Raw genomic sequence first — 21,584 nt, forward strand, 5'->3', positions numbered from 1 at the left:
TAATTTGGTCAATGACAAAGTGTGTGTCCAAGTTCACAGATTTACTTTGTGAGAGGATTCGATGACTGCACAGAATCCATTGAAATAAAGTGATTTTACCTCCAAATTTTGCTGGTCTGAACAGACCTTAATTTTATTTTTTAATGATGTCACTGCAAATATATTTAGTCAGCTGTTAAATCACTTATAAGTAACTTCAATGATTGTGAAATGTTTTAATGCTCAAAGAGCATTGTAGCAGCAGTGTTCAGCCCAGCTTAATTCAACATCAAAATACCTTTAAAACATGTAAAGATAATGTCTGTTGTTGAAGTGTTTTAAGGTTTCGATATATTATATGTAGGAAGATAGGGATTTAAGGGAATACTTCACCAAAAACTTGTTTTGATCCCTATACGCATGACAGATGCGATGTACTCCTCCATTATCCATCTACACATTTGCCTACTTATTTTTTCTGTCAAAATATGGCAAAATATAACAAAATACAGAGAGCTGTTTAATTTGGACATGTCGTAAGAAAGCACAGGTGTCATTAATAACATTTTGGTGAGCCAGTTCCAGGGTCTTTGGATAGTAGCTCACTGTAATGGCTTAGATGGACACTTAGTGGACCTGAGGGTAAAAACACACAGAAAGCAGAGCTGGCTCCCATTCATTTTCTATGAGAAGCATGGATTGGCAGTTCGATGGATTTGCCTACCAGCAGCTGAGTGGAGGAGGTTTTGGTTGCTGGCGACCTCACTGCTTTCAGTGTATTTCTGCCCTGAGCCATCATTAATGTTATTACTCACTTGGAAAAAGTCTGTTGTCACATCGTGACAAGTGGTTTGTGTGCACAAACTGGTTGGTAGTTGTAGTTTTTGGCTTTTTTTTTTTTATTTTTTTTTTTTTATGGATGAGCTGTATGTATTCAGTATATACAGTACATTCACTTTGGGTTTGACCAATCATCATTAAGTGTTTATATTTAATATTCATCCATTTACAAATTCCTTGAAATTCTTTCATTCCAAAAATGAAAAACATATAAACTTAAGATATAAAAAGGTGGAAAAGTCATTCAAAAAATATTTTGGGACTCCATAATGAGCCACTTTTCCTACTACTAATTGTAGTTGTCTAATTGTTGGTCATTTTAAAATGTCACACTGGAATCATTCATATTAAGGGTTTCTTATAGACAATCATGACCAGTCATACAATAATACTTTAATCATATTGCATTCTACACTGACCACAGACCTGATGTATACTAAATGATCAATATCCACCTTATAGATAAGTTGAACACAGGTTGGATCATGTCCAGGGGTTTTGATCATGACCTTAAGTCTCACTACGCCCTTTTCTACAATGGATTTGGTAAATAAATGACAACACTGACACATTCACCAATCATTTTCTCTGTTAAGACCACTGATAAGTAGACACAGAGAAATTTATAAAAAGACTGTGAATCAGAATCCTTTTCTGAAGAACCTGCATAACATCTGTTTATCATGCCTTAAATATTTATGTTGTTGCAGTAATTGTACAATAACCAATCATTATTTTTGTATCAGAAAACAAAGACTCTCCTCAATAACTGGAAAATGAAGTGCTTTCTTGACTTTCAAATGGACAGTAAAAGGGTATTCAGTGCTACGGTATTGGTTTCTCCTCTTTTGAAGTGTCTTTTAAAGTGACATTTGTTACTGTCTATTTTGTGTTTATCTTGAAAATTTGTCTGTCTTGAAATAATCTCAGTGGGTTAACCTCAATGGACAGAGTCAACAACATTTAGAGCAATAGAGTGAACAAAGAAAAGTTAGCTAATATTGTGAAGTTAAGCATGGTTAGCGCTAACCCTAGTCGCTATAGTACAGTACTACACAAGCAGGAGTAGCTCTTAATTCCATAATGCAATGAGGAGCTAGTTGTGGCTGAAAATTGAAAAATGTTGAGCACTGAAAATTCAAAATGAACTAAAAAATCTTTGGCAATAGCTATTTATCCTTATTTTATTCATTATTTGTGGAGTTTGGCTGGCAGTAGAGAGCTAACGTGAAACCGTGACTTCCGGGTTCTCGTCAAAAAGTAAAAAAACCTCACTCAAAAACAATAATAAATGAATAGTTTAACAGTTCTAATATCAAATGCAACAGTTGGCCTCATTTATCTTAGAATATAGATAAACCCAGGAATATGTTCAAATTTATTTAGAAAGACTGCTGAAAGAAAGACATTGTATTAAGTTGCAGAAGCTAGCGGAACAGCAGCTAGCCTTGAGGTGATGTCAGGACTCCGGCTGTTTATGTCGTTCTGAATTTGGAGTTCAATTTACATTTGAATATTGTATAATTTCTTGTCAGTACCATTTCTTCAAAATGATCTATCAGCATGAGTATATAGTGTATTCATTATATTAGTGGGACAAAGTAACCTTCCATGTTCAAAGCTACTGTAAATTAACTATCTTGATGAAGACTAAGATAGATATTTAGATTGGTAGACCAGCTAACCTCACAAGATGAATGTCATGACTGTATGGAGAAACAGGAATTCCCTTTAAATTGTTTATTTTATTAGATATGTTGTTACACTATATTTTGGCCATTTAGCTTGTTAATGTTTTTGAAAAGCTCAGCCCACTGAGATTTAACTCAACTGTTGAGATTATTTCACCTGATAATATTTGATAGATGGATGAAATGAGATTATTTCTGTCTCCAGATTAGCTCTGCTCCTCAGAAATGTTTGGAACATGAAACTATCAACTGATTTGTTCTTAAATTTTAATGAACTTTTATTCAAAGATAGCTGTAATGTCCACTGTGCTTATATTATACTGTAATGTTCAGAATGTTGTATTACGTGGTGTTTTTTGATTTCCTCATAAACTTGCTGATGGGCTGTGAAAACTGTACTGGACTGTATTGGATTTCAGTAAAGTGGTAAAATCATGACATAATTATACAAAACCAACTGGAGAAGTCACCTCTATAAATGTGAAAGTCAGCACACTAAGCAGCTGGTCTGAGCAGGGACTGACACACCAAACTCTCCTTTTTTCATCAGTCTATTACAATCTACTGTGTGTGGATATTAATACTTCTTAATTAATACTTGTTAATCCTAAATCAATTGCAAACATGTACAAATGTACATATGTGTGTCCGTGTCAGTATGTGAGCCTTCTTACATGCATGTCATTGGCTGGATGTATTTTTTCTTTTTCTTACCTTCTTTTTTGGTCAGATGTGTAATATGTTTTCATACCAAGTGGGAACACCATATCATCTATTAAATGTGGTATACTCTGACAGACTAGTTTTCTCCTCAAAAATGTCAACACTGAAATTGAATAGAGAGACCGGATTTTCAGCATCATTACCCTTTGGTGCATTTAAAACACTGAGCTGTTACTGACATGCCAGGTTAAACTTGAACAAGGGGGTTACATGTATGGGTACCATGAAAATATCAAGCGGCTAAAAACACATCTGTGCTTTTCAGTTTGGTAGCATAAATACTCATGTTGCTTGCCTGTGCCTGACGGTGGAAGACAGCAGAATGAGTTGGCATGATAGGGAAATGTGGGAGCAGACACACTGTAATCAGCCTGTCCATCTCAACACTGGCCTTCAATTACTTTGCAGATGCTTGCACAATACTTTCCTTTATTTCCATCTTGGCTAAGAACCTTGAAAACTATGGTTCTTACAGCAATGTAGGTGCAGGGAAGCCTTTTCCTAAATTGTATTATTTTAGCAAAAAGGTTTTTGGGATGGGCAACCTCTGACGGGAGGTATAATGTACTCAAATATGTAAAAAAGAAAAAAGTTTTGTATATCTTAAAACGTTTTCCACATTTTCTTGAGCTGTAGGAGTGTAGTGTTGTACTTTCAGGGGGGTTCTGCAGGGGATAGTGAACTCTTTTAATGGTACATGGCTACACCCTCTCTGAGGGCAACAGTGGAGTCGTCAGAGAAAAAGACAGCAATGTGGGGAAATAGGACATCATCATAGACCTAACCATGTTTCTCTCACAATTGTCAACTTTCGGCTCAGACAACCAAAAATCACACACAAAACAGTATTGAGAGATGGACCAAGGCCAGCTGCATGGTCCTCACACTGGATTTAGCACACAAACCTCTGCAATTAATTAATTGCTGCTGGTGCATGGACCATTTGTGTGCCTCTTGAAATTTGAAACAGCGTGGTACTAGCTTGTGATTTGTCTACAACAGCAACTTCCGCACGGATGAGGGCAAGACTTGTGCAAACATGGATACATGACTTGTGTTAAGGAACATTTTGCATGTAAAACCTATAACATCAGAAAATGGTTATTTAGATTTAGCAGTTGTCTAGTGTTTGGTCATGTGTTGAAAGATCTGGCAATCTATTTGTAATAGTACTGAAAGGTTTAAAAAATGGTGTGACTCTTTTGTTTACATTTGAATCACAGATTGTGCCTTCAAAGTTCTTCTGTCAGAGGTGATTAAACCACAAAGCAGAGTGATGGGTATTCATTTGAGCTTGTTTATTTAGGTTATGTACAATAAAGCTTCATCACATGAGTCTTCTCGAAAACTGTGTACAACATCCCTAACATACACAAAAAGAAACAAACACCGTCTTGACCTGCTGAAAGCCATGATGGACAGCCATTTTGTAAGTGCAGTTTCAAAGATTGGGGCGGTGGGGGGATGCAGAAGCGTGTATGAGTATGAGTTCTGTGGAAGAGCACATTGTAACAACAGCAGCAGCAAAAGCAGTGCTTCTCAGGCCAAAAAGGGGAGTTTACAGTGTGAACTCCGTATAGGTTCTCCTTGAAACTTCAGGGTACATTACCAGACAGATGGGTGCACAGGCTACACATTTTTCGAGAGAAAATAAGAGAAATCACAGACACAGGGATTCGCTCTTGATTATCAGCTTCATTTTCCTACAAAAATATTGCACAAAAATCTGGATATACAGTGACTGAGAAAGGTTGACAAGTATAGCAGCCAGTAAGCCAATATCTGCATGAACAACATATCTATTACACAGAAAAGAATAGGAATTGTGCCTTTGCTTCCACTGAGTCTGGCTCATTACATGTCCCATTAGTTTGGATCTTCTGGAGTCCTTTTGGAGTTCAGCTACATTAAAGGAAAAATTTAAATGCTCATAGCACTTTTTGGGTGATGTCTTGTTATTTTTGCTTGGTTTTTGTACTTGTACACAAGGCCATATAAAGTTGTCAAGTAAATCTTAATCCTTGCCCTAAAGAAGTGGTTCCCAACCCCGAGGCCATGGACTGGCACTGGGACATAAAACATTGTTTACTGGGCTGCAAGGAAACAATATGATACTGCAAAAAAACCCAAAAACAATTATACAACATTATAGAATATTTTGGGATTACCATGAACTTGATGCATCTTACCTCAGCACTCCCTCTCACAGGAGACAGAGGAGAGATTTAAGTTGGTGGTCAGTAAGCGAGGTCATCAGTTCGTCATACCCACATGATCTGCCTGTGCTGTGTTCCTATAACTGTTGCAACTAGCTAACAAACAGCGTTTGAGAGAGCTTTAATATTTCTTGAGAAGAGGCGGGGTAGCTCTAAGGCCTATTGACCAAGACAAGACAAATTCTTTGTATGCTTGCATACTTAGCTAATAAACAGATTCTGATTCTATTGTGAGTGTTGATGTACTTAGCGTTTTATTTCATTTTAAAGGCCTCAGTATGCTTCAAATGAACTACTGTGTGCAATGTCTGAAACCATCTTTAAAAGGTAAATGTTTTTATAGCTGTTTTGACTGACCAAACACAAAGGGCTGTGTCCCACTGCCTCGCTGACCTCTCTTCAAGAACTTTGCATCTTTGTAGCTCTCAACGCAAACAGTTTCTCCTCAAAAGCATTCATGGTGTTGCAATGTGTTGTCCACATGAAAAGTGACAGAAGTACAGTATTCAAGTTTTGCACCTCTGCACACTGGGCCAATCACTGTATCGGATTGTCAGGGAAAGTTACAAAAATTGGCAGATGCAAGCCCCAGAGTCCACTGTCAGAAAAAGGGTTTCAGCTGCTGTCAGACAATCCAACAAGCACTCGGTTTGAAGTATACCCATTCAGAAGGACTTCAGCCCTGTGTGAAGAAACACAGCCCCCTCATTCATTTGAATGAGGCCACAACATTTACGCAGCATAGGGTGCAAAGACTGAGGGCTCCAGCAAAAAAGTTAAAACTGGCTCAATACTTTTTTTCACAAAACAATGCTTTGTCATCTGGCAAGGTGCTGCGGTGGCCAATCAAATACTTACAAGCACACATTTCTAGTAGATTTCTTTGTAATGGGAACACTACATTTCTACAGTTTACTTCTCGATCATAAGGATGAAGAATAAAATGATTGCCACCGTGATAAGCTGTTTTAAAATCCTTCTTTGTAATATTATAAACTGCACAGCAGTTTATAATATTCTATTACACCAACTGGACTTCCTGGAAAAATATATCATATCATAGGCTATTTTCAGTCTGGACGCCCCCACTTTCTTTCAATCTACATTTGAGTCCTTTAATGTAATTCTCCCTGTGTGCTTGTTGAACGTCACAAATTTGACTGACTGATACCAAAACCTGCTGACCACTGCTATTTTTAGAAAGCTATCAAACTCAACGTCACAGAGTATCCACTGTCAAACTCAATTGTATTTGTGCTGGAATTATGTGACGTGACCCTGATTGGCAAGATAACCACGGGAGTAAACAAAGAAAAAAACGTCACCACCAAAACAGATTTAGAAATTTTACAGTATTTTGGGGTAAGTTTTTCTTTTTAACATGTAAGAATAAGATATTCCCTCTTCACATATAGTTCTTTCCAGTGGCTGTCTAAGGGTGTAAAAGATAAGCATAGCATTTTGGGAGCTGTAGCTGGTTATGATGGAATCACTGTGACAGGCTACATTAATGCTTGATGTTTTGCAGTGGGATGGGGGGAGGCAGTGCCAAAGGGCTGTATATACACAAAACACAGAAAGGGCTGAACATACATTCATTTGGGCATGAAAACAACTCATGAAGGCAAACAATCTGCACTAAATCACATCATAACTTTTTGAAGCATGGTAGTCATCTTAACACACCAATACACACACACACACACACACACACATACACACACATACACACACATATACACACACACACACACACACACACACACACATTAAACCAATTAAATAAATGTAAAAATTGAAACATCATGAGAGCTCCTAATATGGGTAACATTCATTCAGAGATAAATCAAAAAAGTCAAAAGCCTTTCTCACATTGCATCTATGCAAGTTTATCAGTTAGCAATGTGCCATAGTTGAGTTTTAAAGTTGGAAGCGTTCTGAACAAAAAGTGACTTGGCAAGACAAAAAAAAAAATCATTTTGATTCAATTACAATAATTACACCTTCCCAAGAATAAAATATATGGGTTACACAGTAAAACATGTTTTGGCCTAACCAATACAAACAAAATAACCAAAGGAAAGAGGCAAATTATATATAAGATTATCCATTCCACTAATAATTATGCAGCTTCTGAAATCCCACAGAGCTTTGTGAGCAGGGAAAATCTTTTCTAAGATGTAAAAAGTGCTGAAAACAAAGGATACGTATGACTGTTTGCAGGGTACTTAGACAAATTACACGCTCCACTGACGTGGATGTCTAAACCTGCTTTTCCCTAGTAGTATTCACACTGGTTTAGACTCAAGTATGTCACCTTTACATGGGCTTGTTACTCGCAGCAAACAATTATTGAACAAATTTAACATGATTCAGACTAGTAGACCACAGAAATGGGTGCATTTTCTTATGTCCTTAAGTCAAGGCAGTTACTGACAAGAAAGCAAAGTGGATTAAATGCTTACAATGACATATGGTACATAGAAAAACAAAACAAGGAGGATATATGTGCAGCACTACTGAGGGCAGATGATAGTGTAGCTTTTTCCCTTTAAAAACCTAAAGCATGGAAACGTCATCACATTGTGCAAATCAAAACGTTAATAACAGGTTTACCATGTATCCTGAAATGATGAAATTCCTTCACCCATCCTTTCTTTTTCATGTAAAAATAAAAAGAAACATGTGGATCAAACACTAGACCCCAACATTCCCAGTATTTCAAATGGACCATAGAAATTCCCCAATCTCAAAAAACAAACTGGGCATAATTTTGCTGGGAGGCACAAGCCCAAAGCACATGTTCCTCTTCTTTCTCTTTTCTATTCTCATCTAGTGGAGTGCTTCCACACAGATCTGCTCCTCAGTAATGTCATCCAACAGTTGCACCTCCACAGGGCTGCATATGTCACTATCATAGACCTCTGTCCCCAACAGGGCCTCTTCTTCTAGGCCTTCTCCTTTGCCCTTAAAGCCTTGCTGCTCTGAAGGAGAGGTGCTCTCCACTGACTCCAGGTCCTCAATGCCTGCCCGGTAGTGGATCATTAGCAGGGTGAGGGCCTGGAGTCTCTCCCCAGACTTAGCCAGAGCAGTACTAATTAGAGCCTTGCGCCGGACATCTGTGGCCTCCCTTTCCTCCAGCAGAAGGGCATTATTGTGCTCCAGCTCCTGGTCAATTTCCTGCTGAAGCTTGTCCAGCATCAGCTCCAGCTTCTGAGAGCGCTCATCTGTGGGCAGCCCCCGGTACAAGTCACGGCCTATCTCCTTCACAGCAATGAAGACACTGTCATCCAAACCACCTTCCTTACGTACAAGTTTACTGCTGCCACCACTGCCAGCGGGTTGCTTTGAGGGGCTGGCACCACTGGTGTAGGTCTCAGTATCACTGCTCTCATTATCTGAAGTGTTGGGGGTATGCTTAGGCGAAGGCTCCACTGTTCCAGGCACCACATCAGCCACCTGCTCAACAAGCCGAGTCTTGGGCACCTGGCGGAGGTTAAGCAGGCGGGAGCTGGTGTTGATGATGTGGCGTGTTAGGCCAGTGGTGGCCCGATTTATGGTAGATTTGGCTTCAGGGTCAGCTCCGCGACGCTCTGTTGCTGCCACACAGAAAGGATTTTCAGCGAGGCACTTGTCCTGGCACTTCTTGTGGCAAACGTAGGTGCAGACCATACACTGAGAAGCTGCCTTGGTCCAAACTTTCTTCTTGCAGTATTCACACCAGGTGGGGTTCTGGAACTGGGTGTCCTGGAAGTTGTGGCGAACCTCCACAAGCTGCATGGGGTTGTAGACCAAGTCATCCCGCGGTGCTGAGGGGATGTGTTCCCTCTCCCTCTCCCTTAGATCCTCATCATGGAGACTCCCCTCCCGCTCCCTCTCTGCCAGTCCTCCTGGATACTCTAATTCACCCTCAGCTAAGTAACAAAAGTTCAGAGTAACATCTCCGTAACACAGCTTCTCATTAAAGCCCTTGTGGGTGCTGAGGCTGCGTAGTGCAGTGCGGCTGACATTAGCTCTGGGCTCTGGAGGGCCCAGCCTAAAGGTGCTCTGGTAGTCTGCTGAAGATGTGGCCATACATTCCAGGGCTACATGCTCCAGCTGGAGGCTGATATGACCCAGGCACAACAAACTGCCCAACTTAAAGGGATCTTTGCACCAAAGGGCCACATTAAGGTACTTATGGTTGCTCTCCACCTCAAACACCACAGAGGCCTTGGGCCAGCGTGCTGTCTGGTTACGAAACATGGTCTCTGGGGATTCCCAGAGGGAGTGGTCCTCTAGACTGTCCCGTGTGCTACAGGAGCTCTCTGAAACTTTGTCCTTTGCCTGGTCTGCTTTGCTGCTGCTGGTCAATGTGGAAGGAACTAGCAGCTCATCACTGGACTCTGTTGGCCTGGTGGACTGCTTTGCCTCTGCCTGTTTGACACATATCTTCTCAGCACCAGCCTTGTCCTCACTAACTCCAGTGAGAGGAGCTTTTTCTGGAGATTTTTCCCCAGCGCTTGTGGTTGTAGTCACGGTAGGTGCAACAGTAACATTACCAGTTGTAACAGAATCAACGCCTTCCAAAAGACTTGTTTCTGAGGAGGCTGATGTTAACCTTATCTGAGGTCTTGGTGGCACTGGGGGACGAGAAGGAGGAGGTGGGGGAGGAACAGTGGGGCGTTGCAGACCCTCCCCTGGATCACTACTGGTCTTATGTGGTGAGGGCTTTGGTGATTCTTTGGGCTGGGGCTTTAGTGGAGACTGGAGACCCACCAGGTTTAACTTGCGATTGAGAATTGGTGATATGGTACCAAGGGGCTTAGAGGCCAAGTTGGCCACAGTCCTTTTGGGGCTTTGGTTCACTGTAAGTAAGAAATCCTCCTTAGTGTCACTGGTATTTGTGGTACTGCTGTTAGGGCTACCAGTCTGGTTGGGTTTGGAGTCCACAATCAATTCTTCAAACTCAGAGTCCATGTCTTTGCTGTCGGATATGTCAGATAGGGTGGTAATGGGGGCTGGGTCTTCTTCATATCCCCCGGGCTGGGAAATAAAACCTGTTTCCTCTAACTGCCCAAATCCCTCCTGAAGAGTTCCCAGAGTTCCCAAGGAGGGAGTCTGGTGACGAACCGGTCTCTCATAGAGTACCACCACCCTCTCTCCAGCCTGCTTTAACAGTTTGGGCACTTGAACCGAGGATGTCACTTTGACACCTGTCAACACAAAGAAGAGTAGGTGTTTTTAGTAATTACTGCAAAGAACTGAATCACAATTTAAAAGATTTTATGTTAAGTTTCTTTAAAATATTTCATATTATTCATAAAATCAATTCCTTAAAATTGTATTACTATTTAGCAGAATTTTAGAAACAACAACATAAAGATCATGACACCCTGCTGATGAACAATGAGTACAATGACACATCTCACACCTCCAATGGCAATGAGGCGATCCCCCCTCTGCAGGTCTGCCAAGGCTGCAGGGGAGTTGGGCGTGACCGTCTCTATGCTGACGTGGACTACATCCCCCTCGCTGGCAGGGACATGTCTGAACGTCATCCCCACGCTGCCACATGGCCCCTTGGTAACCTCCGTCTGGTGTGTACATGTAACAAGAGAAAACTGAACAATGAAGACTGGCACTGGTCAGAAGACTGAAGACTGCATATGTTTATAACTTATCTACTTTGTGTACTACTACTACTGCAGTATGCAACAACATTATTATCAAACATGTTATTATGAATTACTATGGCATTATTAATAATTATATATAGTTCATTTTTGGTGCAATAAAAAAAGTATAAAATAAACGCTGAATGTCTAGGGCTGGCATTATGTGTTAGTCTGTCTCTGAATACTTTATGACTACCCTACTCTGTCAGGTTACACAGCATTAGTTGGGGACTTTTTTCAGCTGCAGATTAATACACATACTTTGGTCTGGTGAGTATTTCTGGAAGCAGCATGGTGTAGACAGTGTGTATGTTCGTGGTAATCAAAGAACAATGGAGCTATATGGCACAGAGGAATCAGATATATCAGGCTGATGATATATCTGATACACAAACAATACTTGTTAGTAGATCAGTTCATTGTTGGTTGGCTCTGCACATGAGATTTATTGACTATAAGAAAAATATAGAAAATCACCAAACTTGTCCTTCAACAAACTTGCAAATAATTACCAAAAGACTTTATAGACACCACATCATATCCCCATGTGTATATATACACATATACACAATGCACACCCACGCATATGCACTACCACTGATGTCCACATCCACACATGCCTACAAATGAACATAAACACACACTCACACTAAAAAACAACATGTCTTTAATGGAAATTTAATGGAAATTGACATTATTTCATTACTATGTATATTTCTTTATGTTAAATGTCTAAGATTTGCTTAGTCCAAATGCAAAAGAGTAAGGAGACTAAACTGTAAGTAGAAAAATGCTTTACATCCAACACCGACATCCGCCTCCAGTGCTATGACAAGAGACTTAAACTGAAAGTGGCAATTCTGTGTGAGAAGAGAGAGAGCTGCAATTAAACCCCCCACCCCCGGCTGCCTTAATAACAGCCACAGCTCACGGTCCAAGTCACATATCCCACAACACACCTGTTGTGATGCAGAGGTGACCTGCTTCACGCCTGACAGGTCGTCTATCAAATGACAGTGCATGTACAGTAGGGAGACATTCGTGCCTCCTCTGCTGATGATCAACGGTGGACGTAAACTCGTGCAATTTAACCGTAGAGATTGGTGAGGACTGTCAGCTTACTGGAGTTATATATGATGGGAAATTTCTGGGGATAGAAATGGAGCTAAATGAGGTGGAGGAGGAGAAAGAGGATGAAGATGGTACAGGTGTCCTGGTCTAAAAGAGAGAAAAGGAGGGCCAACATGATGTGGGTAGACGAATGACTGTAATTTCCCCTGCTGTCATTTGTTACAGTTCTGGTGGAAGTCAGTGATCGAGTTAGGGCTGGCCATGAATAAGCAGATGATCTATATAAGCTGGCAAGGGAGGTAGGTTCATTGGAGGCTGAGTGATGCCACTGATCCATTCTTATAGTAGCTTAGTTAGCAGAAAAGAAACTTGGCTTGACCATATATATGGTTTATCTATATCCACATTAGCAACGACAGAAAGCTTATTCTTTGATCACAGAGAAAAGTGCAGGACAGACAAATAATATCTGACAAAACACTGCTACTGATGATGAAGTTTATAGATTAAAGCAAACAGAAAACAGAGAAATCATGATAAATGTTTTTGTAGTTAAACCAAGGATAAACATCAGGGCCTGTGCAATGAGATGTGTTCAAGTTGATGTCTAAGTGCAGGATGTTTCATTCATGTATTGTATTGAGATTGTGGGATAGGGTTTTTCAGGTTAATAATGCAATGCAGTGCAATCAAACATGAGGCTTTGTAATGGGGAAATAGCCCAATGACTCCTGTGTGTGGTGTGGTGTGTGTGTGTGTGTGTGTCCAGGTCTAATCTGATCTGGCCATGTTACAGGTCTTCCATGAAGACTTTAACAACATTGCAGAGGCAACAGGTTGCTGTGAGGAGACTGCAGAGTCTAAAGACCTATTCAGCTTCACATCACACAATGATCATTACTCAGGGTGCAGGTAGAAACACTCTGAACCTGAGGTCTGTATATAACAGGAGATGCAAAATCACTTGGATATTCACCAGGAATATCGAAGTGGAATTACACATTCATCCACAACATGCACCTGATAATCCATTCCTCTGAGATTGATCAAACCTACGAAGATCACACCTGATGCTGATCCTACAAGCAAATACATTGCTTATTTGTGGTTTTGTGTATTTTTAACATTATATATTAAAGTAGAGTCAGTGAGTGTTTTTCCTTGCATAGGGTTAGGGTTACATAAGCTCATCTTTGATTGCCCTGCATGGCATTATTAGTTGTGTAAATATTTCACTCAGTGGTAGAATCATACAGTATAGAAGTGGAAAAATCAGTAGTGCAAAGGTTAAAATTAGCTGAAATCACCATTTATTCACTTGATCAATTGTGATTCTAATTGCAAGAAAATGTAGTTTGATCTTACACACTTTGTTTAACTTTGGAGGCTTCATATTCTGACTATTTGCTATTATCTTTTACATTTTATTCATGAATGAAATAATCAAAGAAGTTATAATAGTTGCCATACTGTCTGATCTAAGAATGGTACCTTTTGTGTTCTACCACAAAATAAATTATTTTTTAGTTCAAATATGAACCAAATATCAATATATCAGTCCCATGTTCCATGCTATTGTCTGAAAAACCTACCAACCAGGGTGGCTGATTGTTCTATTTATTCATCCACCACATATTTCACTGGCATTTGGCACATGGAGGGGGGTAACTTCAGATCCTGATGCTACAGCTGACTGGGTCAGCTTCTGATTGGCCTCTAAAGGTTCACAGAGATATTTTACCCTTTTGAGTAAGAGCAGCTGAAATGAGTCTGTAGGTGCTGAATATCACTCATTGAAGCAGCACTGTAGCTGTGTGTATACAGCTGCATCACTGGCTGCATTGTGGCCATTGTGCTTACAATAGATCTACGTAGGAGGCCATTCTGCTGAAGTGCAAATAGTGGCAATCTCCCTTTTACACACACTTACACCACCAATATATGCACAGTCACAAACACTCATATGTACCTAATTATATGTCAGTGCACACAAAACATCAGTGTTAAGACCACTGCTCTCCAGCAGCAGTACTGGTCCCGTTTCCTAAATATCTGCTATTTTAGTTTCAAATTCAATATGTTGTCTGTGCCTAAGTAGAGCAAAGACACATTTTTACTGCCCAATTGTACAAAATTACTGTAACAAACTTCCTTTTTTAAAACACAAACAAGTTTTAATTTCTCACTTTTGGCAACAATTCCTATCGGTTAAAAAACGTGACAAAGCTCATTTCAGAAATTGTTTAAATAAAAAAAATGTTAATCTCAAATGCATTAAACACATTGTAAAATGCTGTTTTATCATTTATGATGCACTCATAATGGTGGAAGCTGACAATAGAGCACAAATATAAATATTTTTTATATGTAATTCTTTACCTCTCTGTTAAAAAGCAGTGATCCAGAAGGGAGAATGGAAGTCATCTTAATTGTTTTTGGTGTCATATTATATGTCATAATTCTGTTATGTTCTAAACATTATTCTGCAGAAAAGCAGTTGGATAATGTACGACTGCTTAACTTCTATATATCTGGGGTTCTATATGTTGTGGATTGTGCAGTTTAAACTGAGGTTAGATGACTATAGTTTGTCTAATTTCTCACTCACACAAAAATGTGACATCAGCTGGTTGAAACTAACTATTGAACAAAGGTTGAAACACCAGTCTATAAAAATGTAGCAAAGCAAGCACCAAAGTATGTCCGTGTATGATCTTTATGTTGAATTTAAACTAGAGTTTAAATTGCCAAACTATCAGTTGCATAAAAACAGAAATTAGAGACAGGCTATTTGTAATGTCAGGGTTAGCAACATCAGAATCTCTCTGGTTACGCAAATTTTGTCATTGCAGTTAGATAAAACAAAAGTTATATCTAAATTGGGCAACTTCATGAAGAAATATTTTCCTCTGTTTAAGTCATTTCATCACTACTGGGTGTCACTGTTTTGTCATTATGGTAATGTGTTTGTACACTATACTAGAAGACTGCATTGGGTTTCGGATTGGGATCCCGTGGGCCCCATGGGACCCAACACAAATCTCATTGAAGCAGGTGGTTTCACCTCTGGTGCAGGTGGGAGCAGGTGGTCAAAAAATAAACTGTGGGTACCGGGATGTAGCTAGCGCTAACAAGAAGGATGGATGAAATGACCGTATTTTGTCTATTCTCACATTAAGCATTTCTGTTTATTTTGGTACAATTTCTTATTTTTCTAAAAAAAAATCAAACCAACTTGAATCTGGAAATAAACATAATAATTGCTCTTGAATGAAAGCTCCAACTTGAAGGTTCAAATTGGTGAGTCACACCCTAAACTGTCTATGCACTGTGGCAAGCATACTGTGCTAGAGCTGACAAAACAGCTGTAACATTGGTAACTATTTTAATCTTATTATCTTATTTAATTAAATAATTCCCCTTTACAACTCATCTACAGTGATGATTTTGTTTGGCAGAAAAAGGCAAATGTACAAAATGTAAACCCACTTCAATAAAAAGTGAGATATGAATCCAATCTGCCCTGACTTTGCTGAGGGAAAGTAGCTGTTTTTGGTGTCATATTATATGTCATAATTCTGTTATGTTCTAAACATTATTCTGCAGAAAAGCAGTTGGATAATGTACGACTGCTTAACTTCTATATATCTGGGGTTCTATATGTTGTGGATTGTGCAGGTTAAACTGAGGTTAGATGACTATAGTTTGTCTAATTTCTCACTCACACAAAAATGTGACATCAGCTGGTTGAAACTAACTATTGAACAAAGGTTGAAACACCAGTCTATAAAAATGTAGCAAAGCAAGCACCAAAGTATGTCCGTGTATGATCTTTATGTTGAATTTAAACTAGAGTTTAAATTGCCAAACTATCAGTTGCATAAAAACAGAAATTAGAAACAGGCTATTTGTAATGTCAGGGTTAGCAACATCAGAATCTCTCTGGTTACGCAAATTTTGTCATTACAGTTAGATAAAACAAAAGTTATATCTAAATTGGGCAACTTCATGAAGAAATATTTTCCTCTGTTTAAGTCATTTCATCACTACTGGGTGTCACTGTTTTGTCATTATGGTAATGTGTTTGTACACTATACTAGAGGACTGCATTGGGTTTCAGATTGGGATCCCGTGGGTCCCATGGGACCCAACACAAATCTCATTGAAGCAGGTGGTTTCACCTCTGGTGCAGGTGGGAGCAGGTGGTCAAAAAATAAACTGCGGGTACCGGGATGTAGCTAGCGCTAACAAGAAGGATGGATGAAATGACCGTATTTTGTCTATTCTCACATTAAGCATTTCTGTTTATTTTGGTTCAATTTCTTATTTTTCTAAAAAAAATCAAACCAAATTGAATCTGGAAATAAACATAATAATTGCTCTTGAATGAAAGCTCCAACTTGAAGGTTCAAATTGGTGAGTCACACCCTAAACTGTCTATGCACTGTGGCAAGCATACTGTGCTAGAGCTGACAAAACAGCTGTAACATTGGTAACTATTTTAATCTTATTATCTTATTTAATTAAATAATTCCCCTTTACAACTCATCTACAGTGATGATTTTGTTTGGCAGAAAAAGGCAAATGTACAAAATGTAAACCCACTTCAATAAAAAGTGAGATATGAATCCAATCTGCCCTGACTTTGCTGAGGGAAAGTAGCTGTTTGGTGGTCTTCCAAATTGCAGAGTTTAATTGTTGTGTAGTGGAGCTTTCTCTCGGGGCTGAGCAGCAGTGACTGGCCTAACCTTGTTAACATCGACTAAGACAACAGGCAGCTCTTGCTCCCTTGTCTCTGAGCAGAAAAGGCAAACAAAGAACGTAGCAACCCCGAACTGGCCAGATGTAAATGGAGCAATTCACCATCTATTTCAGCAAATCCAACCTCTCTTTTATCTGCACTGCCACAGAGAACAAATGAAAGGTTAATATGTTCAAATGGCAGCTATCACTGCATTAAAGTTCTCTCCTTTACCTCCAGGACAAAAACCCAGACAAGTCTTCCTTTGATCTCCTGAATAAAACACTCATTGTGATAAAAGACATCTATCTACACTCTGACATATCATGGGCTTTTTCCCACCGAAAAAATGGGATACCACAAACAAATAAACTTGATGAAACTCACGTTGTCCATTTTATTTATGCAGAATTCTATAATTCCTCAAAACTTGAGATTAAAATGTTCTTAGCTGTATAATGTAACTGTATCCACTGTGATTGTGGATTGATCTGAATTACAGACATTAGAACTGGTGTGTTTAAATATGTAACAACTAGGAAGGACTCATCTAGAAAATTTGAGGTAAGTGTGGTGATATTCTATATTTTTCTATTGTAAGAAAATTCCATGAAAAGAACAAAATCAACAAAAAAATGATCTACTAAGTACAGTGTGTGTATCAAAGCACACTGGTTTATTTTGACTGAATCTCACATACACTGTCCTGCTGCTAATTATACTCACTAGAGCACCAAATGTGTATCAACGCAGCTGAAAATAGTCCCTGACAAATGCACTATTTCTTCCTGTTTGAGTAACATTTGATAAAAACTACAGTGACTAGCTGTTTATGGAAATTACAGATTTTTTTTTTTAATTGAAATATAGGAACCAAAGGACTTGGGCTACCTAGTGGGGAAGTTGGAAAGTGGACACTAACACAGTTGGTTTTAGTCTTCAAAATGTGACAATATGAATTTTGAAACTGAATGACGGATCACACTAGTAAATTGATCTGGTCGGTTGTGACTGCCAAATGGTACAAAATGTTGTTTGCACACAATTAAATGACAGAGAAAGCAAAAGAGGGTCATGCACTGACACTGAACTTTCAGAGGTCTCTTTTGCCTGGAAAATATTACAAGCTTAAAGTCTTTCCCATGTCCACGTCCTCCTGCAGAATCCAAAATCTGTTTGAGTGAAGATGTTTAAAATGGGGTTTGTGGCCAAATGAGATGTTTGTAGAAACAAGTTTAGACATTTGCTCTTTATAAAGAACATTCTTATCTAGATAATGTTTTTCTTCAGTTTAGTTTAATGCAGATAGTTCATTCTCTAATTTAGGAAGGACAAGTGAACCCTGGCTGACTTTACATCTATTTAGGAATAAAGATTATTTTAAGTCATAGTTTGTTTTTAACTAAAAATGAAAAGACTAATACATACTCCAAACCTTGTATTATGGATTGTAACAGTCCATAGCAGACGGTATTGTTACACCCCTACTGGGAGGTAAAGCGGGGCTGGTAAAAGGCAAAGGACGGTTAAAAACCTCGGGGCAAAGAGCACCGCAGCAAGAACACAATCAATACATCCCTTCAGAATATAAAGGCAGTAAAAAAAGCCTTGCGCAAAATTTATCAACATCCCTTTCAGAGATGAAATCTGTAACACTGCGGCCATGTAAAACTGCCAGCACGTTAACATGTGATGAAGTGCATGCCTGAAAGGGGCCACTGCTTAGTACATTCTCAAATAAACATCCTTTTGAGCCCTACCTTGTCTGCTGCATCTCCTGATCAAAAACAGCTCTGACTTCACACAAAATACAAATAACTAGTGAATAACATCTAGCTTGCAGGGGGCCATTTTTCCCACCAACCAGTAAACACATTGCAGTGTGTCTACATGAAGTAAGCTACTGTTAGTCTATCACTGTTAGTGATTTTGAGTGAAGGGCATTTGTTATTTTTGTGCAATCCAATTTATGTATACCTGTGTGTTTGTCTGGACATCTAACATAATTGTATTAGATTGCTCTCTGTTTCTGTAGACTGTGCTAACTATCATAAACATGAACATATATTTGAATAGAATGAGTTAACACTATACTGGAGTCCATGGAATAAGTCATCAGAAGGTCATGTGTGTAGTGGAAGCAGGGAGAGGCTGCAGGCTGGTCTGAAACCCTGACTTGACGGATAGCTCGTATGGAGCAGCATCTCCTGTTGCTTGGCTGAACATCCCTCTGCTCTCCAGCAGGTCTGGGAGGGTGCGTGTGAGATGGAGAGGTGGGGGTTGAGCAAATCCTTTTCCCTGTCACTGCGCTGCTTGGTAATTTAATCTAATACCACATGTCAGATCGATTTGTGTATGGTTATAGGGTACAAGTCGCTGCGAGGCAAGTGCGCAGCAATTCCCTGCCACATCCAATTAGCAGCCCCTCTGCTGATGGGGGTGGAGTGGGCTGAGAGGTGGGGTGCATGGCCAGTAGCTGCTCAGGTGTTTACGTGGGCACTTATTAGGCTGGTTAACGATGACGCACATTCTGTAGTATGTGTACTCTGACACATCACGTGCAGGTGTTAAGTTACAGTATGAAGTCTGCATTGGAGCATCTTTCCGTCAAAACATCCCATACACCATAGAGTTATCAAGATATCATCTAGGTGATTCCATGGAATATTCCCTTATTGAAGCAGTGTTTGAGCAAGTATCATCTGGGAGGGGGTCAAAAGGGTCCATTAGTAGTTTTCTAAGGGGTCACTACTCCATCCAGAGGGGACAATAATAAAGAATGCAGTGAAAACATCCTGTGAGAGCTACAAAACAACAGCAATATGATGGAATGGATATTAGACATATTAGATATAATATTGTTTTAATAGCATTAAAGGAATTACAACTTTAAGGATATTTTAAAGTCTTGGAGGTCAACTTCAAGGACAATGTATCTGCATGTAGAAAAACAGACTAATTAGCTCACATTTAGAAAGATATGAGATACATTCCTGATATACTTAAAATTCAAATGTGTCATATTTAGTGATAACTGTAATGAAGTTTTCCATTTACAGTGATAATAGCAAACTGCTGTTAAGTCACGTCTGACAATTAAAGCTGAAGATACCAGACATCATCTAAAATGACCCTGTTGACGGCTCCCAGTCTCACTGTGGCTGCTGAGCTAGAGCTACATTGACATTGAGCTGCTGCTCAACTCATAGTGTTCCAGAGCTCTTGATTAAGGTGATTAAATCACTGATGTGATGTGTTTTAAAGTATAATTGAGGGATTTCAACTATTCTATACTATCCTCGTGTCGGTCAGTACTCCACTCCTGTCTAGCTAGAACATACAGGGCTAGAGAGCTAGAAAGCCCTCTGAGTCTATATGAAGACGTTACCAGATGTAAACAGATGTGACATTATGACACCATCATCACTCACACATGCTATTTTCTTTATTTATGATTAACTCAATATTATTATATGACCATTTTCACATGCATTGACAACCTCCACCCAGCCCACACCACTTGTACTCTAATGCACTAGTGGATTCACACCCATCCACACAATCTCAATACAGAACATATCACAGCCTGAACACAAACTCACAGAACTAATGGCAGATATTAATGACTCAATAATTTCTAAATGACTCAGACTAATTCACCTCAATTATGTAGAGAAAAGGAAAGATTGTGCCATTTAGCAGTGGATGACATGTCTTTCTTGAGCTATGAAGTTTAGTTTTTACACTTGTGCTTTTAGTGTGGCTCAATCTGAATTTTTAAGTTGCCTTTTTATCATAGGAAATAGGTTTCAAAAGCATTAAGAACAAAGGAGTTGTTATGGAGACACAGGAAAACAAAAAGGTGCTTTGCCTAATTTGCACTTGTATGGACAGCAGCAGTGGTTTGGTCGCCCACACGGTCCCTTTTTGTAGCACTGTCATTGTCCCTGCATTGAAAAATAATAATCTGTCATGACTGTTACATCATCCTAGTTTACTAAATCAAAACTCAATTCTAAACTGCTACCACTGCTTCTCTTGTCGGGGGGGCAGCAAAAGGAGTAGAACATCATTTCCCCGTTATCGACTTGGCATTTCAGTCTTTCCTCTCCTTTGAACACCAATGCTTGTCAGTCATGCAAACACTGTGCCTATCTCCCTCTTCTGTGAGCTCACCGGTTGCTTTAGACGGTGGGATTGCCAAAGTGTCTTGCAACCTATTAGGAGCAATCTGACCACTTGACCACGTAACATTTACTTATCGTTCATTTAACATTTGCACGGTTTCTCACCTGATTTCAGCCTATAGGTAAACAGGCTGCGAGTGTCACTGTTTTCATTAACATCTCCTCTCTGCTGGCCCTTTGAACTCCTATTAAAAAACCAGCTATTCAAAACAGCCGACTCACACAAACCCTCATCCCTCAGCGAGCCGAGGAGGAAGAGCACGACAAAAATAAATGCTTTTATTTCATTTGGCTCTGCTGCTGCGCAATATATCCGATATAATATCATTTTTCTTAAGAAGTAAAAACTGCAAATACGCTCAGTGTTCACCATCACTCTAAATAACACTGACATTGTAGAAGAAAAACAGACAAGCCTACGTCATGTCAGTTGTCAGATCCTTCTAGATGGAAAGAAAGGGCATTCAGGGTAATTTCAT

General features: G+C 39.4%; 1 protein-coding gene across 1 annotated transcript in view; it reads right to left on the reverse strand.

Annotated features, from left to right (window-relative positions):
• Window positions 1-4,516: 4,516 nt before the first annotated feature.
• Window positions 4,517-21,584, reverse strand: part of pdzd8 (PDZ domain containing 8) — a 47,845-nt gene continuing 30,777 nt past the window's right edge. The window contains exons 4-5 of the mRNA XM_044372688.1: window positions 10,863-11,025; window positions 4,517-10,644 (exon numbers count right to left, since the gene is read on the reverse strand). Of these exons, the coding sequence (XP_044228623.1) occupies window positions 8,282-10,644; window positions 10,863-11,025 (2,526 nt within the window). The 3' untranslated portion in view covers window positions 4,517-8,281. The remainder of the gene's footprint in view (window positions 10,645-10,862; window positions 11,026-21,584) is intronic.

The sequence above is a fragment of the Thunnus albacares genome, chromosome 14, assembly GCF_914725855.1.
Source record: "Thunnus albacares chromosome 14, fThuAlb1.1, whole genome shotgun sequence".
Classification (NCBI taxonomy): domain Eukaryota; kingdom Metazoa; phylum Chordata; class Actinopteri; order Scombriformes; family Scombridae; genus Thunnus; species Thunnus albacares.